General features: G+C 45.0%; 1 protein-coding gene across 3 annotated transcripts in view; it reads right to left on the reverse strand.

Moving 5' to 3' along the window:
• Positions 1–23,610, reverse strand: part of RNF111 (ring finger protein 111) — a 103,342-nt gene that overhangs the window by 69,111 nt on the left and 10,621 nt on the right. For all 3 annotated transcript variants that reach the window (XM_075345719.1, XM_075345718.1, XM_075345720.1), the window contains exon 2: positions 85–968. In XM_075345719.1, the coding sequence (XP_075201834.1) occupies positions 85–898 (814 nt within the window). In that variant the 5' untranslated portion in view covers positions 899–968. The remainder of the gene's footprint in view (positions 1–84; positions 969–23,610) is intronic.

A 23,610-nucleotide genomic window follows, 5' to 3' on the forward strand; every position in this document is an offset into this window, starting at 1 on the left:
TGCTGATAATTTAGAATACTAATTTAATTTAATAAAGAACAATGCTTTACGCTTCAGGACTGTAACAGAAGTCATAAACTTTACCTGAGGGAATAGTTGTACCATTTTGGTGGTTTTCCCCGGGAGACACAAATATGTCTTCTCCTTCAGTGGAAGAACTGGAGGCCGACTCACTGCTGAGGTCATTCTCACTGGAGCTACTGGAGCTGGGGAGCAAAGCATACTTCTGCCTTGCCAGCACTTCTCTCTTCTTTCTTTGCATTAATATCCGCTCTTTTTGCTTTTGTGTCCTCTGAGTTGAACCTTTTTTCATAAAAGTTTTTCGATGTACAGTCCTCCTCAAGTTGCTCACCTGATAACAAGGCCTTTTCATAAGCATAGGCACAGAGTCTGATGGGGGACGAGGCCATTTTTGAGCCCTCGCACTGGGAGTTCTGTTTGGAGGATTTACTCCGGCAGGTGAGAAACGTCGAGGGTTGTCCTTGTCCTCATCAGAAGTCATGGTATCAGAGTCACCAAAATGTGAGCTTGACGAAGGCGACGAAACACAGTCACTAAAGGAAGAATCATTGTCATCGTCACTCTGAGGCTCTAGTCTTAGCTCCAACAGTCTCTGATTTTCTTTCCCAGCACAGCTTTGGGTAAAGGAAGGACCAGCCTGCTGGCTTTTCCTCTTTTTCCGGACTAGGCCCTTCTCTTGATCTGTGCTACTGTTTAAGCTCCTCTGTTGCTTATTAGAGTCACTGCAACAGTGAGAGAATTCATTACCTACTTTACTTGCAATCATGTCTACGTCTTCTGGGAAGGTCCTTACTGTCCCTGGACACTTAGGGTTCAGCAATACCCCCTTCAGATTTTCCGGTCTCTTTGGTGCATCTGCAGGAACCTCACGCTTCATATCCGCTTAGAGATGGTGTTGTCACTCACATAAAACAGACCATGAGTGGATTAGGGAGGTCCACCGCAAGCTGGAAAAAAAAAATAAGAAATATCAGTACACAACCTAAAACTTGTAGGCTTTAACTTAACTAACTTCATGGTGAAAAGAGCAGAATATGTACCCTGGATGCAGAAGATAAAGAAAACGGTGCAATGTACTTCCTTATCCGATGTACACAGGTGCCCATAGACCCAAGAAAGCAGTCAGACAAATGTCGTTCAGACAGCAGTTCTACTTTTGAATTCCACATACATTCGCAATGGAGAAGGGTAAATAAATTGTTGCCAAAAATGCCCAGTCTTCTTTAAGACAAAGGATTGGACATGCTGAATTCCATGTTGATCCTTCTTTCCCCATCAGGAAAAAAATGGATGCCCAATTACCGAACTGAGGGTTGGGCTGATACGGACATAATGTATATATCCATATCATGTATTTGACCCCTGCCTTAGTAATCAAGGACCCTTCAAAGCAGATTTTTTAACCCCTAGAAGTTAATCAGTTCCTAGTTAATGTCTGCAAGCAGAGTCTTTGACATATCCACTGAAATCATACGCCCATTATAAATACACAAGTCTATTGCTCCATGCTGTTAAAGGGTAACGGTCACTAGATAAGTCTCTATATATTACAGGCGCTGCACAGTGCTGCCGACCTAACAAAACACCGCTCGAACGTCGGCAACGTCTGCATGAGCTGCATGTGTAAAATCAATGGCAAGTCTGTGGGTCCATACATCCATGGTCACAGAGCCAGTCACAAAAACCTTTCTATAGTGACAGGAACACTTCAAAGTAAAGCAAACTTAGGGTAATAGCCACATACAAGTCCCCTGCCCGGGAGACAACACCCTATTTTTATGTTGTACTGCGGTCATAAAAATAAACGCAATTGGGTAAAATGTTGTGTTTAAGAGCAGAAAATGGAAAACAAAACACAGCAAACACCCCTAGCAAGCATGTAAACGTACATAGGACACACGTTACTGCATACCCTGCTCACATGTGTTATGTAGCTTCTTGTGGGGGGTCAGGAGTTTATGAGAGCAATAGGGCAAACTAATTGTGCATAGCTGTCATGGCTCAGCTATAAACTGCAGAGCCACAAATGGTCAATGTTCCATCTGACAACTTTACCTCCTCTGTCTGACTTGCTGTTAACGCCTGTTGTCAAGTGTTATCCGTCCGTAGCAGCAGCGACCCTGACTGGTTACAGGAAGTGTGGATGGGTCTAACAGACAAACGAGCAGGCGCTCAGAAAGAATGGGCCGGGGGCCACACCACTGCCTCCCCCACTGCCCACTGTCACTGCTATTTGTATTCTTAGGAAGCAGACAGCGGTGATTACAATTGGTGGAGGAGAGGCCGCTGGCACAGAGTACACAATGTCACATCATGTTTGTGTTGGTGTCATCCGGGCTCTATGGTTTCCTCCCAAACTTTAGACTAAGCCCCAATGGGATAGTGTTGCTGATGTATATAAAGTGATGTGGAATTAATGGCGCTATAAGTGATTAAATATAAATATTATTGGTGCTGTGCGAAAAGTCAATGCATCGGAGGACAGAGCAGAGCATCAAAGGAGCAGGAGCAAGTGGAGGATGTGGTGGTTTTTGTTTTTTTTTGTTTCTCCCCATGTGCATGGGATGTTTGCATATATTTAGGAGACTCTGTGGGGGCTCAAACTGTATATAGGGGGCTCATACTGTACGCTGGTGGCTGTGTGGGGCTAACACTATATAGAGTGGGCTATGTTGGCTCCTAAAAGATATTGGAAGCTATAAGTCTCAGAAATGTATATAGGATGCTATGTGGGGGCTTATACTGTATTTAGGGGTTCAAAATGTATATTGGAGGCTATGTGAGGGCTCAGTGTATATAGGGGACTACGTGTGGCCTCCTACTGTATATAATGAACTATGGGGGCTCATACTGCATATAGGGGCTGTGTGTGACCTTATACTGTATATAATGAACTATGAGGGCTATTGTATATAGGTGCTGTGTGAGCTCATACTGTATTTAGGGCTTGTCAGCATAGTTAAATCTGCTCAAAATTGAGATTTTATATTAATATTAATTGTAATATAGTTAATATTCACATGGAGAAGAATTAATGTCAGATTATTGGTTCAGCCCTTGGCCCCTGGGGAAAAATTAAATTGCCCATTGCGGTTCTAAAACATTCACCCTTTAATGTTATATTATAGGTTTGCAGTAAATGAATGTCGGACTCTAGAGAATAGTTTCCAGTAAACTACAACTTTCCTGACAGTCTTTAAGGCTGTGTGCTCATGAGTAGAGATGAGCCACCACCCTAGTGTTCGAGTACGTCGAACGACAGGTGTGTTTGAACGTTCGACGAACACTTTTCGAACACCATTGAAAACACACACACACACACACACACACTATTGCTCACCTTACCGTCCGTTCCATCGCTGGCCTCCTTGCAGTTCGCCGGTACAAGATGTGTATCGGGTAACCATCGCGACCGATGCTGGAACTTCCGCTGACGTCAAAGGCAGGTGCCGCTTGCCTCTGATTGGCCAGCGCGCTGCCTTTGAGTAGCATCTCACAGAGGAAATTCCTCCCTTGTCGCTATGGTTACCTGATACACATCCTGTAGCTGCTAACCATAGCGACCGATGCCGGAACTTCCTCCCTCTGTCACACACTACTCAAAAGGCAGAGCGCTGGCCAATCAGAGGCAAGCGGCTCCTGCCTTTGACTGAAGCGCTGTCAGCGGAAGTTCCGGCATCGGTCGCTATGGTTACCCGATACACATCTTCTACCGGCGAACTGCAAGTCCCAAGAGGCCGGCGATGGAACGGAAGGTAAGGTGAGCATAATATGTGTGTGTGTGTGTGTGCGCGCGTGTATGTTTGTGCATGTGTGGAATGACAGAATAGGGGACCAGGATGGGACATTTAACAAGTTGTGGAACGAATTGTCTGCATTGCAATGATTTCCTATGGGAAATATTGCTTTGCTAAACTAGTAACTTGGTTAACAAGCACACTCCCAGAACAGATTGTTCTCATTAACCAAGGTTCCACTGTATTAACATTGAATGACATTATTACTGTGAAAAGCCAGTTACGCTTTTGGTGATCGAACAGTTATCGAACATAGCTTCAAGTTCGACAGTTCGAGGTTAAGTGTTCGCGTTCGAACTACTCGAAGATGGCCTACAACAAGTCGAATTTGAGATTGACGAACAGTTCGATTCTAACACCGCTCATCTCTACTCCCGAGAAGCCATTGACCATGTGTATTGTCATGTCCTGGAACGCACAAATATATACAGTACATTCCTTCTGTCTACACAAACAGGTGAGCTAGTATAGATTGGACGCTTTAGGAGTCTAATAAACTAGCAGTAGCCGGTACTCAAACCATCAAGAGGACTTACAAAACCAAAGTGTTCTGTATATTTCACCTGTTATGGTGGCGTATTCCTCATGGTAATTTACCAGTAGATATTCGAGCATTCCAGATTTTACTCTGGTGTAAACATGCAAGCAAAACGCTCATTTGTCAGCTGAGCAGACAGTTTTCAGCAGTACATTATCCTGAGTAAAGAGGGATGTGCAGCCGAGAGCATGATACTGTATGGGGACAGATCCCCCATATTAGTGATTTTTCTGTTCAAATTATTGTATACACAGGCTGTAAACAAACAAGTGCCAAATGCCTTGTCCGATATCTCACATGTCCCCCTAGAGGTAGAGGGGCCTCTGATAGGTGCATCCTTTGGTGATGGGAACCATCGTACTAAGTGACCTCCAAAGAAGCAATGACTTTCTGCAGATTGTGGTGAGGTTCTCAAAGTGGACATTCAGAAGACTGGAGCATTAGTTCCCACAAAATGTAGAAGCGTTTGCAGAGTGATGGATGCCCTTTAAGAGTTATTTTATTCTAAAGTCTGCATCTTCCCATAACTTAGTAACCAAATCCGGGATCTGCAACCACAGAGGCATTCCTGTGCAGGGAAAGTACCACGTGTTCACTCGTGGCCACCACACAGCAACAGTCGTATGCACAGATCTTATTTCTAGCTCTTACCAGATCTCATGACTGAACACTTGGTACAGCAACAACAAAACACACTCATGTATCAAGAATTTATGCAAAGAAACATCAGCTATTCTCACTTTTTTTTTTTTTTAAAGAAAGCGTGACATTTCTGCTTTTCAATCATTCCTAATTTTCGGTGTACTAATCCTTAACCAATATTAAAACCAAAATTCAGCAAACTATTGCTGTACGCGCATTACAAGAAATGGTTGTGTGCATGAGACCTGCCATCTACATCAGGAGTGGGCAATTTTCCCGAAGGGCCACATGAGAGGTTCTAACTGTTGTGAAGGGCCAAGCCAATAGGCTGAAATGAATTCTGCTCAACATTGACATGTTATAATTAACTGTATCATTTAATATTGAGCAGAATTAAAGTATACTGACATCCCCCTATATACAGCATGAGCCCTCACACAGCCCCTTATATACCTTATGCAGGGAGCTGTGTGGGGGGGCTAATCCTGCATATAGGAGGCCCCTTATGTGAGCTCAAAGTATATAGAGGGTTTGTGGGGGATTCTCCTGTGTGAGCCCCCATACAGCCCCCCTATATACAGTGCGCCCCCTATACAGTGTGAGCCCCCATACAATCCCACTTATACAGTACAAGCTCCCACACAGCCCCCTATATACATCATAAGTGAATACACCCGCCACATTTCTGTAATTATATTATACCTTTTCAAGGGACAAACACTGAAGATATTACAAGCTGTACACTGACTACTTTATATTGTATCAAAATGTCACAACTGTAAATTTGGTGTGCCTTCTAAATAACGCCACACACAGCCAATAATGTCTAAACCACTGACAATAAAAAGGGAGTATGGCCCTTAATGAAAATAGAGAAGTTGTGCCCAATTAGCAATTTTCCCTCCATGTCATGTGGCTGATTAGTGTTACAAGGTCTCAGGTGTGAATGATAAGCAGGTGGGTTGAATTTGGAGTTATCGCTCACTCACTCATACTGGTCACTGGAAGTTTAACATTGCCCCTCATGGAAAAGAATGCTCTGAAAAAAATAAATTGTTGCTCTACATAAAGATGAGCTAGGCTGTAAGAAGATTGCCAACACACTGAAACTGAGCTGCAGCAAGGTGGCCAAGACCATACAGTGGTTTAACAAGACAGATCTAGCAATGGCCAACCAAAGAGGATGAGTGCACGTACTCTGCATCATATCTAGAGGTTGCCTTTTCAAAATAAACATATGAGCACAGCCAGTATTGCTGCAGAGGTTAAAGAAGTGGGGGATCAGCCTATCCGTGCTCCGGCCATATGACACACACACACACACACACCAAATTGGTTTGTATGGCTGTCGTGCAAGAAGGAAGCCTCTTCTAAATATGATGTACAATAAAGCCCAAAAACTGTTTGTTGAATACAAGCAGACTAAGGACATGGGTTACTGCTACCATGTCCTGTGGTCTGATGAGACCAAGATAAACTTATTTGGATAAGAAGGTGTCAAGCGTGTGTGGTGGCAACCAGTTGAGGAGTACAAAGACAAGTGTGTCGTCTACCGTCAAGCATGAGTGCTGTCAGTTCGGGGAAGCTACAGTTTATGAGGGAACTATGAATTAGCATCATGTACTGTGATATACTCAAGCAAAGCAGGAAATATTACTGCGTTGTGTTTTGTTTTTATTTATTTTAAAAAAAAAATGCATTCCACTTGGACCAATGTTACTCTATGGGGCCGTTCCGATCTGCAATGCACTGCGATATACGCCTCAGCTGACAATGACAACTGGTGTGGCCCCAGCCTTATACAAGCTGTACACACACTACTTTACCTTGTATCAAAGTGTCATATCTTAGGCTATGTGCCCACGGGAGCTTGTTTGTGCGGATTTTGTCGCGGAAAACCTGCAGATTTTTCTGGATTTTCCAGATAAATCCGCAGGTTTTAGCATGTACAGTCACTCCCCATATTATCCTATGGGACATGGGGAGTGCTGTGTCTACGCTGCGGAAAGTGCGGCTGACGAACATGCTGCGGATGTAGGCATCCGCATGTATAATTGCAAGTCAATTATTCATGTGGAATTACCTGCGGATGTCCCGGCCCTCCGCTATGGAGATAGAGGCCGGGACGTCTGCAGGTAAGCCGCATGAATGTCCTCATGTTTCCCGCAGCTATTCCGCTGTAATCTAGCAGCTAAAAATAGCTGCGGACGCCGGCGGGCAGCTGCAGGAAACAAGCGCTCGTACCTGCGGATACATCCGCAGGTACGAGCGCCCGTGGGCACATAGCCGTAAGTGTTGTCCCATGAAAAGACAGACAAAATATTTACAGAAATGTGGGTGGTGTATTACTTTTGTGATATACTGTATGTAGGAGCTCACAGTATTTAGAGGGGCACAAAAGTGTGAAGGGTGTATTGACTTGTGAAATACTGTACATTTCTGAGCCCCCACACAGTCTACTACACAAATGGAAAGATGCTACACCCCCAGAGTGCTACGGCCTCCGATGCACTGATGCTACTCAACAGAACAAGTGATGTGTTACCGTATCTGCTGTGCATTACACTGATTGATGGAAGATGGAGCCAGCGGCCTCTCCTCCACCAATGTATCCACTGCTACCTGCATCCGGAGCATGCAAATAGTAGTGCTATTTGGCGTGGGTGGCAGCAGACTGGGGAGGGCTGGATGTCACCCATGGGCCGCATTTTGCCCAGCCCTGATCTACATGAACACGATAGCAGGACATACCCTTCAGTAACATGCAGAATGGCCCCAGCTAACTGCAAGAAGAAACCCCTTTAAATACGACCAAGAAGCGAGCTTAACAGGCATGATTTGGCAAGCTAGTCACAGTGCAAAGAAACGATGCCGTAATGTCATCTCTGGCAGCAGATGGTGTGTAGCGATGAGTAATGAACTTCACACATTTCTGAGAGTCACAGAGTCAGAACAAAGCAGATATATTGTAACACATCAATAGTCTTAGCAAGTAATCGCACATATTATGGCCTAAAAATAAATGATAAAAATAGTAAATCTAGGTTTTGCTTTTTATCCACTAGTTTATTATTGTTGTCAGTTAAAAGGCCTAGTGCTCCTAATAATCACAAAGTTAGACAGTTATATGACATAAAAGTGCTTTAAATTGTACCATTTTTCGGTGGTATGCACCAACAGGGCCATAGACTATAATGATGTAGAAGGAGTCATAGTGGGCTCTGTCAAATATCTTTTTTGGTGGTGTACGCCTATTGGAGGCGGTGAGCTTATGCCTCAAAACGATGCACGACGGGACACTAACTCCTTTTCAGTCCATTATTTCATGTTAGACAAATTAAGAATTTGGTGGCAGCCCTGGAAGGAGCCTACATAGATGACTGCCCCTTATAACATGGCTACTCTCAGGAAAGACCTACTACAAAACACATCTTCATAAGGCGTACTTCCTCTTAGTCCAATAAAAAGTACTATGCAAGTACAAACATGGCAAAACAAACCGCGTCGGGAAGGTCAGGTTTTTTTCTGGAATATGCGGCATGCGAGACAGAAAGTAACCATTAATTCAGAGGATAAAAGATTAACCTGCCATGAAAAGTACCAGCATCTCCCAGCGAACCCAAACATAAAACAGAATGTGGTACATGTATTACAAATATTGTCACAGAACAAGAAAGGAGATTTCATTTATTGCTCGGGACTTGTTTGTAATGACACATCTTCAATGATACGAGCCGGTAGAAAGGAGGCAAGTTGTAAGTCAGGTAAGACCGGTCATGTGTGCACGGCTCTGTACAGCACTTCTGTTGTAGGTCACTAATAACCAAGCATTAAAGGTAGGTCAAAAGGGATATTTAGGGTATGTGCGCACGCTGCGTTCTGGGGGGGGGGGGGGGGGTCACAAAAAAAAAAACGTAAAATAAATAAAAGTAAAAACGCACCCTCTGGCAGACTTGACAACTGACTGAGCAAAAAAAAAAAAAACTGAAAACGCATGCGTTTTCAATGCGTTTAACAGTGCATTTTTTAAAGGAGAAATAAAATATGATAGGATAATTGATAGATAGCTAGAATAGATAAGAAAGAACAGGTACAACACATAGAAAGAAATAACAATAGCTGGATAGAGGCATAGCTAGCTTGGACAGCGGTTTAATTTATTTTGGTAAAAAAAAATGAAGTGGGGTCATCCCCATTTTTCTAAAGCCAGCCATGGTGCAGACAACTGGAGGCAGGGAACTGGAGGCCCATCGTTATTTGGCCCTTTCCAGCTTAACAATAGCAGCCCACATAAACCCCAGAAGTGGCGCATCCATGAGATGCGCCAATTCTAGCGCAGGACCTGGCTCTTTCCATTGCCCTGGTGCGGTGGCAATCAAGGTAATAAGGAGTTAATAGCAGCCCACAGCAACCACCAAGTCCTAGATTAGTGATGGCAATTGTCTATGAGACCCCGCCCCATCACTAATCTTTAAGTGAAAGTAAATAAACACATATACACAAGGTCCCATGGTGATTCAGCTCTGGTACATCCCTGTCCTGTCACAGCCAGCACCACAAAGCATAATTACCCGCTGACAGCGGAGACAGAGCCACGTGATGAGAAACTCAGGCAGTAGCGCGGGGCCCGCAGTTGTGACGTCAGAGGTTCACCAGAGTTCATTCTCAGAGCGCGGCTGTGTGTCGTGGCCTTATTTGCGCTCACAGATGAACGACTCCAGCTATGACCAGAAGTCACCTGAGTGACAGCATCACTGATCACACTGCTCACGTCAGTCACTCGGGTGATTTGCTGTCACAGGTGGAGGTCTCCAGCCGTGGCTAACCTGAGTGACGTCACCGCTGATAGAGCGACTCACTTCAGTTGCTGCGTGGAGCTCACAGCGGGCAGTCTTGTTCTATGGCGCTTGCTGCGATTGTCAGATGTAGCAGTGCTGGAAGAGACGTGGGATCTCGTGTGAATTACGTTTTACCTGGAGGGGTGTTTGGAGGAATTAATAAAAGTCGTGAAAAAGGGTGGATTTTTTGTCTTTATTTCAAATAAAGGATTTTTTGGTGTTCATGTTTATTTACTTTAACGTACAAGAACAAAATCACTGGAGTTGCGTATTAAAATAGCTTAATTTTATAACATCAATGGTAAGAAAAAACACCAATATTATAAATTTAGAAAAAATTTCATAAGGGATTTATTCAAATTGTCTCTCCAGTAAAGGAGACAAACTCTAGCACAGCGCCACCTATTGGAAGTAGCGATCCTAAAAGTCAGAAGTGGATTTTCAACAATCCTTTGCAATATGACTCAGGATATATAAGCCAGATCAGAATCCCAATTTGCAGACACGGTGTTTCGGGGTGCTTGCCCCTCGTCAGTGCAAAGTATGGGGGTGTCTGATCTGGCTCAGGCATTTATAATGATTTTAAGAGTCCAGTGTTCATAATATACTGCATCAGCCCCATAGAATAAAGAGCACGGCCATTAGTAATTAGCACAAACATAATGCATCACTAACACTGCACTGACTCTATAAAATCACGGACACATGCAAACGATCAGCATTTGCAGCAGAATTTTCTGTTGCAAAAACGATGCTTAAAATGTGCATTTTTAATTCCATTTTCCCCCATTCATTTGAGTTGGTGAAAAATGCTAAAAGAATTGACATGCTTAAGGTTTGAAACGGCATTTAAATCTGCAAGGAAAAAAGTAAGGCTGCTTTCACACTACTTTTTTTAACATGCATCAAGAACTTTTTGTGCTGTAAAAGCGGATCCTGCTTTTACAGCAAAAAAACGCATGCAAACGCATGTGTTATTTTGCAGGATCCTGTCACTTTAAGTTTATGGGCGGGCATTGGAGTCATGTGATCGGGAGTCAGTGGAACTGAACGCGATAGACTGGGAGCCGGCTTCTGACAGCTGCGGAGGCTCGTAACCAAGGTAAACATTGGGTAACTTGCTTGGATACCCGATATTTACCTTGGTTACGAGCATCCGCAGCTGCTAGGAGCCGGGCTGCCTGCTCCCTGCACACGTAACCAATGTAAACATCGTGTAACTAAGAAGTGCTTTGCTTGGTTACCCGATATTTACCTTAGTTACGAGTGTCCGCAGCTCTCAGGCGGGGGAGAGAGAGGAGGGGGAGAGAGGGAGTGGGGAGAGACAGAGGGACTGATCACCCGAGGCTAGTTTCTGTGCATGCTCAGTAGAGCAAGCAGGATCCTGTCTATCAGCATGCCAGCGTTCACATGCGTTTGCGTGCAGTATAGTCTGGATCCAGCAATTTGCAGTATTTGGACGCAGCTCAAATACGCTACAAGTAGCGTTTTTCAAAAATGTTAAAAAACTGCAAGTCGCTGGATCCTCACTATAACGCACGCAAACACAGGTGAACGCATGTTGACGCGAGTACATTGCAAATGCATTGAAATGAAAAAACGCATTTGCACTGGATACGTTTTTGCGTTAAAACGTTCAGGACGCATGTTAAAAAAATGTAGTGTGAAAGCAGCCTTAGTAGCATGAGAATACAGAACTCATTCACTATGCAGATATTGTAAAAAGCGGGGGGAGGGGTTACGTGCAGCAAAAAAGGGAGTGTGAATAAGCCCTAAATAGCACACCTGGTCCAAACACACACACACACGCCAACACAACACACCTAAGGAGCTGATGCAGTGTCTATTATGAACACTGGATTCTTTACTTCTAGGTAAATAAATCCTATGAGTAAAGACTCCAGCACGACTGTGTCTATTGTTTTTCTGTGTTCTTATAATAGCCTTAAAGACAGATGTATTCGTAATACAAATATTATAAGTTAAAATGGCCAAATTGTCCCCCCATTAGCCATTTTGCCTCCCCGGTATCATGTGACTTATTAGGGTTATAAGGTTTCAGGTGTGAAGGGGGAGCTGGGGTGTTAAAGGTGTCATTTTCGCTCACATACTGGTCACTGGAAGGTCAACATGGCACTTCATTACAAATAATTCTATGAGGATTTGAAAAAGATATAACTTAGGCTACTTTCACATCTCCGGTTTTTGCTATGCGGCACACTCCGGCACTTTGCAGGAAAATCGCAACCGTTTTTTTTTTGCTGCCGGTTGCGATTTTCCTGCATAGACTTTAATTAGTGCCGCATTGTGCCGCATGGGCTCCCGTTCGGTCCGGTTTTTGCCGCATGCGGCAGATTTAGCCGATGCGGCGGCCGGATGGAACGTTGCCTGGCACGTTTTTTCGTGCGGCAAAAAAAACCGCATTGCGCCGCATTCGGCCGATGCGGCGCATTTTTCAATGCTTGCCTATGGCGGCCGGATGCGGCAATAACCGCATCCGGCCGCCGCATGCGGTTTTTGCCACTGCGCATGCTCAGTAGCATGCCGCAAGCGGCAAAAACCGGACTGGCCGCAAAGGAAAAACTTATGCAAAGGATGCGGTGTGTTCACCGCATCCGTTGCATAGCTTTCACAGCCGGATTGAGCCGCACAGCTCAAGCCGGATGTGTGAAAGTAGCCTTACTCTACATAACGATGTCTAAACTATAAAAAGATTGCCATCACCCTGACACTGAACTGCAGTATGGTGGCCAAGACCATACAGTAGTTTAACAAGACCGGCTCCATTCAGAACAGGCTTCACCATGGTCAACCAAAGCAGTTGAGTGCTCGTGCTCAACATCATATCCAGAGGTTATCTTTTCAAATCAGACATGTGAGCTCTGCCAAAATTGCTGCAAAACGTTAAAGGGGAGGGAGATGTCGGCCTGTCCGTGCTCAGACCATACGCTGCACACTGCATCAAATTGGTCAGAATGGCTGTCGTCCCAAAAGGACGCCTCTTCTAAAGATGATGCACAAGAAAGCCTGCAAACAAATTGCTGAAGACAAGCCGACTAAAGGCCGCTTTACACGCAGCGACATCGCTAAAGCGATGTCGTTGGGGTCACGGAATTCGTGACGCACATCTGGCCGAGTTAGCGATGTCATTGCGTGGGACACCTACGTGCGATCGAAAATTGTCGCAAAATCGTTAACTGTTGACATGCTCCCCTATTCCCAAAAATTGTTGCTGTTGCAGGTACGATGTTGTTCGGCGTTCCTGCGGCAGCACACATCGATATGTGTGACACCGCAGGAACGAGGAACCTCACCTTACCTGCAGCCGCCGGCAATGAGAAACGAAGGAGGTGGGCGGGATGTTACGTCCCGTTCATCTCCTCCCCTCCGCTATTGAGCGGCCGCTTAGTGAAGTCGCTGTGACGCCGAACAAACCGCCCCCTTAGAAAGGAGGCGGTTCGCCGGTCACAGCAACGTCGCTAAGCAGGTAAGTAGTGTGACGGGTCCGAGCGATTTTGTGCGCCACGGGCAGCAATTTGCCCGTGACGCACAAACGATAGGGGCGGGTACGCACGCTAGCGATCTCACTAGCGAGATTGCAGCGTGTAAAGCGGCCTTAGGGCTGCTTCTCACTTGCGAGTTTCTCGCAGTAGAGCAATGCGAGAGAATCTCGCATTGGAATCGGACACATGTTAGTCAATGATTCAGCTCTCATCTGCGATTTTTTTCTCAGTCCAAATCGGACTGAGAAAAAAAAAAAAAAAAAATAATCGCAGCATGCTGCTTTTTTGCGAGTTTCTACTGCGAGTTTCTCCAATGCATGTCTATGGGAGCGTGTAAATCGGATGTCACGGGACGGCACTCACACCATCCTAGTGACATCCGATTTTCTAATTACACTTCTCGCATGTTTCCTAAAACACTGGAAACGAGCGATGTCTCAATGTCTGTCAATCACTATTCTCTGTCAGTCGGTTTCTCCCTCTCAGTCTCTATTCTCTCTGTCGGTCCGTCACTATCTCTGTCCCTCTCTCACAGGCTTTCGGTCATTTTCCCCTCCTCTCTCATACTCACCGTTCCCCGATCTCCGGCGCGGCGCTGCACGGCATTCACACTGCTGCGGCGGCTTTTACTATTGTGAAAAAGCCGGCCGCTCATTAAACAATCTCGTATTCCCTGCTTTCCCCGCCCACAGGCGCCTATGATTGGTTGCAGTGAGACACGCCCCCACGCTGTGTGACAGGTGTCTCACTGCACCCAATCACAGCATCTGTTGGGCGGGTCTATACTGTGCAGTGAAATAAATAATTAAAAAAACCGGCGTGCGGTCCCCCCCAAATTTTAATACCAGCCAGATAAAGCCATACGGCTGAAGGCTGGTATTCTCAGGATGGGGAGCTCCACGTTATGGGGAGCTCCACGTTATGGGGAGCCCCCCAGCCCAACAATACCAGTCAGCAGCTGCCCAGAATTGCCGCATACATTATATGCGACAGTTCTGGGACTGTACCCGGCTCTTCCCGATTTGCCCTGGTGCGTTGGCAAATCAGGGTAATAAGGAGTTAATGGCAGCCCATAGCTGCCAATGAGTCCTAGATTAATCATGTCAGGCGTCTCCCCGAGACAGCCTCCATGATTAATCTGTAAGTTACAGTAAACACACACACACACACACACACACACACACACACACACACACACACACACACACACACACAAATCCTTTATTAGAAATAAAAACACAAATTCCCTCATTACCAATTTAATAAGCCCCAAAAAGCCCTCCATGTCCGGCGTAATCCACAGACCTCCAGCGTCGCATCCAGCTCTGCTGCATGCAGGTGGCAGGAGCAGCAGAAGACACCGCCGCTCCTGTCACCTCCATGCAGCAACTGAGGTGAGTAGCGCGATCTGCTGAGGTGTCACTGAGGTTAATCGCGGCCACCGCTGGATCCAGTGACAGCGGGTAACCTCAGTGACACCTCAGCAGATCGCACTACTCACCTCAGTTGCTGCGTGGAGGTGACAGGCGCAGCAGTGTCTGCTGCAGCTCCTGTCACCTTCATGCTGGAAGCGACGCTGGAGGTCCGTGGATTACGCTGGACATGGAGGGCTTTTTGGGGCTTATTAAATTGGTAATGAGGGAATTTGTTTGTTTTTTTATTTCTAATAAATGATTTTTTCGGGTGTGTGTGTGTGTGTGTGTTTATTTACTGTAACTTACAGATCATGGAGGGTGTCTCAGACGCCTGACATGATTAATCTAGGATTTAGTGGCAGCTATGGGCTGCCATTAACTCCTTATTACCCCGATTTGCCAACGCACCAGGGTAAATCGGGAAGACCCGGGTACAGTCCCAGAACTGTCGCATTTAATGTATGCGGCAATTCTGGGCGGCTGCTGACTGATATTGTTAGGCTGGGGGGCTCCCCATAACATGGAGCTCCCCATCCTAAGAATACCAGCCTTCAGCCGTATGGCTTTATCTGGCTGGTATTAAAATTGGGGGGGACCGCACGCCATTTTTATTTATTTATTTCACTGCACAGTATAGACCCGCCCACCGGCTGCTGTGATTGGTTGCAGTGAGACACCTGTCACTCAGCGTGGAGGCGTGTCTCACTGCAACCAATCATAGGCGCCTGTGGGTGGGGAAAGCAGGGAATACGAGATTGTTTAATGAGCGGCCGGCTTTTTCAAAATAGTAAAAGCCGCCGCAGCAGTGTGAACGCCGTGCAGCGCCGCGCCGGGGATCGGGGATCGGTGAGTATGAGAGAGGGCTGCTAACTTCAGTCACTCGGGGTATTAGCGGTCACCGGTGAGCCCTTCACAGGTGACCGCTAATCAGGACGCGGCACAGACAGAGCCGCAGCATGACAATGAAGTCGGGTGAAGTTCACCCGAGTTCATTCTGATTGTGTGGCTCTGTCTGTGTCTGCCGTCATCTGCCATTAAGCTCTGCTGCATGACTGTCTGTGTCTGCTGTCAGCGGCCATGTAGCAGCGCTGAATGGCAGATGACATAGTAAAAAATACGCATTACACACGCATTACACACGCTAGTAAAATCATTAATTTATTAAAAAAAAGCATCACACTTGCGTTGCACTCGGACCTAACGTGAACTAAAATCAGCCGAGTTTTTTTCAGCCCAGTCGGACCGATTTTACTCGCATAGATGTGTTTCCACCCTTAAGGACAAACCCTGTCCTGTGGTCTGATGGTTCAAATGGTGTTTAAGCACACCAATCACCAGGATTTTGCTAGATAACATAAAGCCAGGGCTATACTGGTTCTATCATGGAGATTCTCTCCATGCCTGTAGTGGCCAGCTCAGCTGTATAGGTTTTGAAATCCAAGAAAGTTTATCAAAGCAGCAGCTTCTTGAGTGATAGTAGGTGGGGATCAGATAATATCAGGAAGGGTAAGGGAGGGGGGGGGTAGTCATAGTTATCCCCTTCCCCTGCTAGAATTAGCATATGTATTATCCAAATCGATTTAATGCTCAACTTGCAGGACATGTGACCATAAGGGGGCAAGGCCTCAGCCAACAAAGCTGATACCAGGAAGCAATATTTTTCTGGTTGCTGAGGTCCCGCCTCTTCTTGTCACATGGATATGACCTCACACAGGCCCTGCTAGAAAACGTTAAATCGATTGTATACTTATGCTAACTCTAAGGCCCTGTGCGCACTGAAAAATGGAATTTTCTTAAAAAATTCCTCAGGGGCTGAAAGATTACCGCACCCGCGGTAAAAAAAAAAAAATGCGGCAAACCGCACCCGAAAACCGCATGCAGTTTGCTGCGGTTTTACCGCTGTATTTTTATCGTGGTTTTGCCGCGGGTTGGTACATGTGTTATAATGCATTCAATGCAATAAAGCACATTGGAGAGAAAAAAAAAAAAAAAAAAGTAATTTCCTTCTGAGATAAGATAGTAGATAGATAAATAGACAGATAGAAGAATAGATAGAGGTATGGCTAGAGGGATAGCTAGAGGACAGATCAATCGAGACGCTGCATTTCTCTCGGTGGTAGTGTATTCACAATACCGGCCGTGGGAAAAGACCTATGGTTAACTCTCTGCAGGCTCGTTACGAGGCTGCATTCTGTACAGTGTCAGACGCGGCTGGATGCAAGCGACGTGGGACCTTGGTGGATTACGCCGGAGCTGTGTATTTGGGGAGGGGTTAATAAAATGGTTAAAGAGGGGTCTTTTTTGTGTTTTATTTAAAATAAAGGATTTTTCGGTGTGTGTTTATTCACTTTACCTACGGGTTAATCATGAAAGCTGTCTCAGACGCAGCATGATTAAGCCTGGACTTAGCGGCGGCGATGCGCTGCCATTAACTCATTGTTACCCTGATTGCCACCACATCACGGCAACAGGAAGAGTCGGGACACTCTGGGACTGCTGCATAATGGATGCGACAGTCCCGGGGCAGCTGCGGGCTGATATTCTCGGCTGCAGGAGGGACCCTGTCCCTCGCCCTCCCCAGCCTGAGAATACCGGGCCGCAGCTGTGTGTTTACCTCGGCTGGACGGCAAAAATACAGTGGAGCCCACGTGTTTTTTTTTTTAATTTGTCCGTTTGATTTGTATGTGCATTCTATATGTCTGTGTGTGAGTGTGATCTGTGTTTACTTTCTGCTCCGCTTCCTCTTCCTGTCATAATGACATCACTTCCCTGCAAACTGCAGGGCAGTGCTGAACATTATGTCCCGAAACCACGAAATACCGCAGGGAATAACGCAGGAAAACGCAATGAACCGCATAGAATTTGCTACATGCGTTATTCCCTGCGGAATTTCACGATTACATTGCAGTCAATAGAGTGAAATGCCGCAGCGACGTGCAGAAAAGTGACATGCAATTGTTTTTGCTGCGGGAATCCCGCAGCAAAACATGCACCTGTCAAAATCCGCATAGTGTGCACAGCATTTTTTTTCCCCATAGGTTTTGCTGGTGAATCACTGCAGAGATGTTATGAACATAACATGCAAAGAAACATGCAGCAAATCCGTGGGAAATCCGAGGCAAAAACCGGTAAGTGCGCACAGGGCCTAACAGGGGGAGGTGATAACTATAATACCCCCCCTTTAGATATTATCTGGTCTTCAGCTGCTGTCACTCAAGAAGCTGCCGATTTTATAAACTTTACTTTCAAAACCTTTACATCCGAGCTGACCACTACAGGCATGAAGAAGAGAATCAGCCTCAGTGCCAGTATAGCACTGGCTTTAGGTCATGTATGAAAATCCTGGTGATTAGTTCTTTTTAAGTGTGTGTGGCAGCAACCAGGTGAGGAAAAAGTCAAGTGTGTTCCCTACAGTCAAACATTGTGGTGGGCGTATCATGGTTTGGGGCGCTACAGTTCGAGGGAACCATGAATGCCAACATGAACTGTGACATATTGAATCAAAGCATGATGCACTCCCTTCAGAAACTGGCCACGGGGCAGTATTCCGACATAATGACCCCAAACACACCTCCAAGACAAGCACTGCCTTGTTAGATAAGCTGAGGATAAAAGGTGCTGGACTGGACTCCAGACCTAAACCCTAGTGAGCATCTGTGGAGCATATTCAAATGCAAGGTGGAGGAGCGCAAGGTCTCTAACATCCACCAGCTCCATGATGCCATCATAGAGGAGTGGAAGAGGATCCAGTGATTCCTGAGAAGTTCTAATGAACTCCATGCCCAAGAGCGTTCAGTAATTTAAAATATTGGTGGGCACACAAAATAATGACACTTTGGGCACAATTTGTCCATTTTCACTTAGTGGTGCGCTCACTTTTGTGAAAAAAAAATCCCCCCCCCCCAAAAAAACCCAAAAAACATTGTTTACTAAGGTCCCACCACACAACATCTGCTGCTTATGTCCTGGTGCCAGATGGGACCTTCAGTGATCTCAAGGAGGAACTCCGGCACACTTAGGGGCACTTTGCACATTACGACATCGCAGGTGCGATGTCGGTGGGGTCAAATCGAAAGTGACGCACATCCGGCGTCGCTGTTGACATCATAGTGCGTAAAGCCTTTTTCAAACGATTAACGAGCGCAAAAGCGTCGTAATCGTATCATCAGTGTAGCGTCGGTCATTTCCATGAATTGGGAATGACCAATGTTACGATGTAGTTCCTCGTTCCTGCGGCAGCACATATCGCTGTGTGTGAAGCCGCAGGAGCGAGGAGCATCTACCTGCGTCCCGACGGCAATGCGGAATGAAGGAGGTGGGCGGGATGTTTAAGTCCCGCTCATCTCCGCCCCTCCGCTTCTATTGGCCGCTTGCCATGTGACGTCGCTATGACGCTGCACAACCCGCCCCCTTAAGGAGGCAGGTCGGCGGCCAGAGCAACGTCGCAGGGCAGGTGAGTGCATGTGAAGCTGGCGCAGAGATAATGTTCGCTACGCCAGGTATCACAAGAGATCGCATGTGCGACGGGGGCGGGGACTATCGCGCTCGGCATCGCAGCATCGGCTTGCGATGTCGTACTGTGCAAAGTGCCCCTTAGTGCCGGAGTACCTCTTTGAGATCACTATATTTTTCTCCAGAGCACCTATATGGTGATGCGGGGCGTTAATCTAAATTTTTTGGGACCTTCAGTGAGACTGAATATATAGATATTACAATCAGACATCTAAAAGTCATAATATAGAGCTACTCTTTAGGTTACAAAGCATAACAAAAAGGCCCAATTTTCATTTAACTTCTATTAATTAGCTTTTAACAGAAGAATGTGCTTTGGGAGAGCCCCGCTTCCAAAGTCACACCCCGAAAAGTACAGCTTAAACCATCTTCTCTAAAGCATGCACTTATCAGCTCCAAGATCTAGCCAGGCAAGTCTTAGCAGATAGCTGCTGCTGGGAAAAGAAACATGTAGTTGACGAAACGTAAACAACCATTGGATCAGGCCGATTCAGGAATATTAAATGCACAAAAAAAAACAGAAGTCTGCATGTTGTGCAAATGCATATATTGAGAAATCAGAAATTTATATTATATATAAGAATGACAATTAAGTTAAATGAACCCGTGAGTAAAAGATAAATAGATGTAAAACATCAGGTGCAGAGACTTCCACTGGTGGCTGTTGCAGAGGAGCGATTACCTAAGCACGCATTCAGCTCAGCTTTCCTGGTTTCAGCAGACAATTCTAGTTTCTTCTGACCTTTTCTTCCAGATTTCGCCTTGACTGCACAATTCTGGAGTTTGTCAGGTTTTACAACTAGACTCAGAAAATGTACAACTTCTGAATCAACGCCTGAATAGAGCCTGCAGAGCCGAGCAAAATGTAGATAAAAAAATCTGCTGTCTATTGAAGAGACTTTATCTTGTAAAGTTTAGGTTAGAATTTATCATATAACAAATCGTACATTAACAGAATTTTTGTAGGAACGCCGACCAATTGAACAAATCAAAAGGTCCGTGGAGCCTCTGTTAGGAGTCTTGACAGCATTTGCCCTGTGTTCTTTGCAGCAGTTTTCAGGTATTGTTTATGGCTTCGGCTACTTTGTTAATAAAGTTAATTTTATTATTTGGCTGTGCCCACGTATGCGTATTGCATGCAGTTGTGCTGCGTTCTGCATTGCAGCATAACTGCATGCGTCCTGCGTCCCCAGCACAATCTATGAAGATTGTGCATAATCCATGCGCACGTTGCGTTTTAGAACACAGCGATTTGCATACTGCCAAATTGCTGTGTTCTAAAAAGCAAAATGTCACTTCTTCCGTGCGCTTTGGATGCAGTCCCTGCTCTGTCTATGGGAGAGACTGCATCCAGAGCACATGAAATCCGCTTTTCAGTACGGACTGTTTCTGCAGCGATTTGAAGCGCATGTGTGCTGTTCAAATCGCTGCAGAAATTTCTGCTGGGACAGAATGCTACGTGGGCACATAGCCTTTTTCTTACATTACCCAATTATGAGGACATAAGGTAATGTCTTTAGCAAGGCCAGGACAGCTTATACTGCACGCGATAATGAGAAAATAGGTCCTTTTCATTAGACATGAACTGCATCACTTTTCCTATTGTGGCCCTATAAAGACTAAGGAATCGGACTAGAGGACTGTACAGAGCATCATCGTTAATTGTAGGAGACGTCACCATTGTCTGTCATGTGCTCAGGGTAGAATTTATGAGCGACTGCCCATTTAATGAGGAGGACCCTGCCTTCTTCTCACATTAGAAATGCCATTCTAACATCTCACTACAAGTAATAATATCTATCAATGTAACATACAGATCCGCAGCCGCCTAGGAAGATGCCCTCTCACATTCCAGAGATAATGATCAGAACATGAAAATAAGCATTGCACCGTTCTGGCATGTATCAGCAAATAATAGGCCACCATTTATTCTAATTCCTTTGACTACTACTACTACAAAAAAAAAAAAAAATACCCATATGAGCCCAATTCATTAAATCACACACCCCCTTCTACCACGTTTGCTCCGGTTGAAATTACATTCTCCTCGGGGGCCGTTCCAATGCACTATGGGGAATTTATTAAGACTGTCATATCCACTAGTCAAAATAAAAAGCACTCTGAAGAAAGATGTGCACGTCTCTAAATGCATTGGTGCCTCTTTGCCAGTTAGTGAAAACCAGCCATCATCAGCCATAGGCTGGCAGAAAGCTATGCTTCAATTTAAGCCAACTCTGGCAGAAATAAGAATTTTGTCATACTGTGGTGGTCTTCTGATTTTTAGAAATGTGGCATACATGGTAGAAAAACCCCCAAAAAGAAGCAGATTATTACACAAAAGTCCCATGTCCATTTGCTGTCAAGGGTGGTCCATATCAGTAAGACCACAACATGATTTAAAGGGAAGCTGTCAGGTGCAATATGCACCCAGAGCCACGAGCAGTTCTGGGTGTATATTGCTAATCCCTGCCTAACTGTCCCTGTATACACTAGTGTAGATAAAGGGATCTTTAGATAAAGTATTCCTAAAGATCTTATATTATATGCTACTAGATACAGGGACAGTTCGGCAGGGATTAGCAATATGCACCCAGGACTGCTGGTGGTTCTGGGTGCATATTGCACCTGACAGGTTCCCTTTAAGATAAAGCCTAGTTGTTGTATGGCCAAAAACTAACCAACATATAGGGACAGACGCATTAGTTTGGTTTTTTTTAAATTATTTTGTAGTATGGTATTTGTTGATTATTTTTAGCCACACTCCTCAATATGGCACACGTGACTCATGAACTTGGTACAAAATCAAAAATGTTTTTTATTCTTGTCTTTTGCTTTTTTTTTTCTTTTTCCTTTATTTTATAAAGTTGCACATTTCACTGATGGCACAAAATCTGCATCAAACCAAAACACATAAAATAGGACTAAAATTATAAACAGGTGAAAACCAAAATTAAACTAAAAAGGAGCACATTTTAATAATCAAATAGATGAACTTTTTCCTATTTATTTTGCCATTTTAGGCTCCATGGTGCCTCTAGGAACAAGTCTACGTTATGGGCTCACGTACCCGGCTGCATTAGGCTATGTGCCCACGTTGTGTGTTTTCATGGTTACGCTGCGATCTGCAGCGCAGCGTAACTGCATGCGTCCTGCGTCCCCTGCACAGTCTATGGAGATTGTGCAGGAGCCGTGCGCACGTGGCGTATTAGAACGCAGCGATTCAGCTGCTGCCCGAATCGCTGCGTTCTAAGAAGTGACATGTCACTTCTTCCGAGCGGTTTGCATGCTGTCTATAGGGAGAAGCAGCATGCAGAGCGCACGTTCTCTGCAGGCACCAGGCGCTTCAGAACGCAGCTTTTCAGCTGCACTCTGAAGCGCACCTTTTAGCTGCGGTGCAGAGCGCACACGTGGGCACATAGCCTTACAGCGTTGTGTTACATAAAATTGCTCCCCCAAATTTATTTAAAAATAAATAAATTTTTAGGGGTCTGAGAAAATAAAATAAATAAAAGTAGTGACATGTTCTGTCCTGTGCTGTGTTCCTTGCCTCTCGGGGTATGCTCACATGCAATATTTAAAAAATGGATAGTTCTAGTTAAAAATTATATAATATAATATTATATAATAATTATGCAAAACAATAACGACGTTGTTTTGCCTACTATTCAGGACCAGCGCAGACGATGCTGGCAGTGAGGAGGAAGTCCGCAGGGATCATATCGGTAGCCACGGTCTACTAACATGACTGCTCGGTAAGGGGCCAGAATATTTTTGGCTCAACTCCTGGAGAGAGTGTTACCCCCCAGCCAAGCAGAAAAACTAAGGCCATGTACACATTTGGTGAGTTTTTCCGTCAGTATTTGTACCAAAACCAGGAGTAGAACAGAGAAAAATTATAATAGAAACATGTCACCAATTCTGTATATTATTCCCACTCTTGGTTTTGACTTAGAAATACTGAGGAGGAAAAATAAAACTAACCAAGTACTCAACGTGTGCACATGGCCTAACAAAAATACACAAAAAAATAAATAAATTGTTACAATCATAAAACCATTGCCATATATATTATATATATATATATATATATATATATATATATATATAAAATCGAAAACCATGTCAGATCTGTCGGCCAAAAATAAAAGCGCGAGACAAGCTCTGGTGTTCACACTGGCCCTTGATGAGAGGGTGTGGAGGAGTCAGAGGTACCCAATTCTTTTAAAAGGAACCTGTCTGGTCCCTTATGCCATCCAACCCAGCAGCATTCACATTTATATGTCAAACGTCTCAGCCTAACAAGCCATGTATAACATCATCGCTAAAACCAATATGAGGGGGTGT

Source organism: Anomaloglossus baeobatrachus, chromosome 4 (genome assembly GCF_048569485.1).
Source record: "Anomaloglossus baeobatrachus isolate aAnoBae1 chromosome 4, aAnoBae1.hap1, whole genome shotgun sequence".
NCBI lineage: Eukaryota > Metazoa > Chordata > Amphibia > Anura > Aromobatidae > Anomaloglossus > Anomaloglossus baeobatrachus.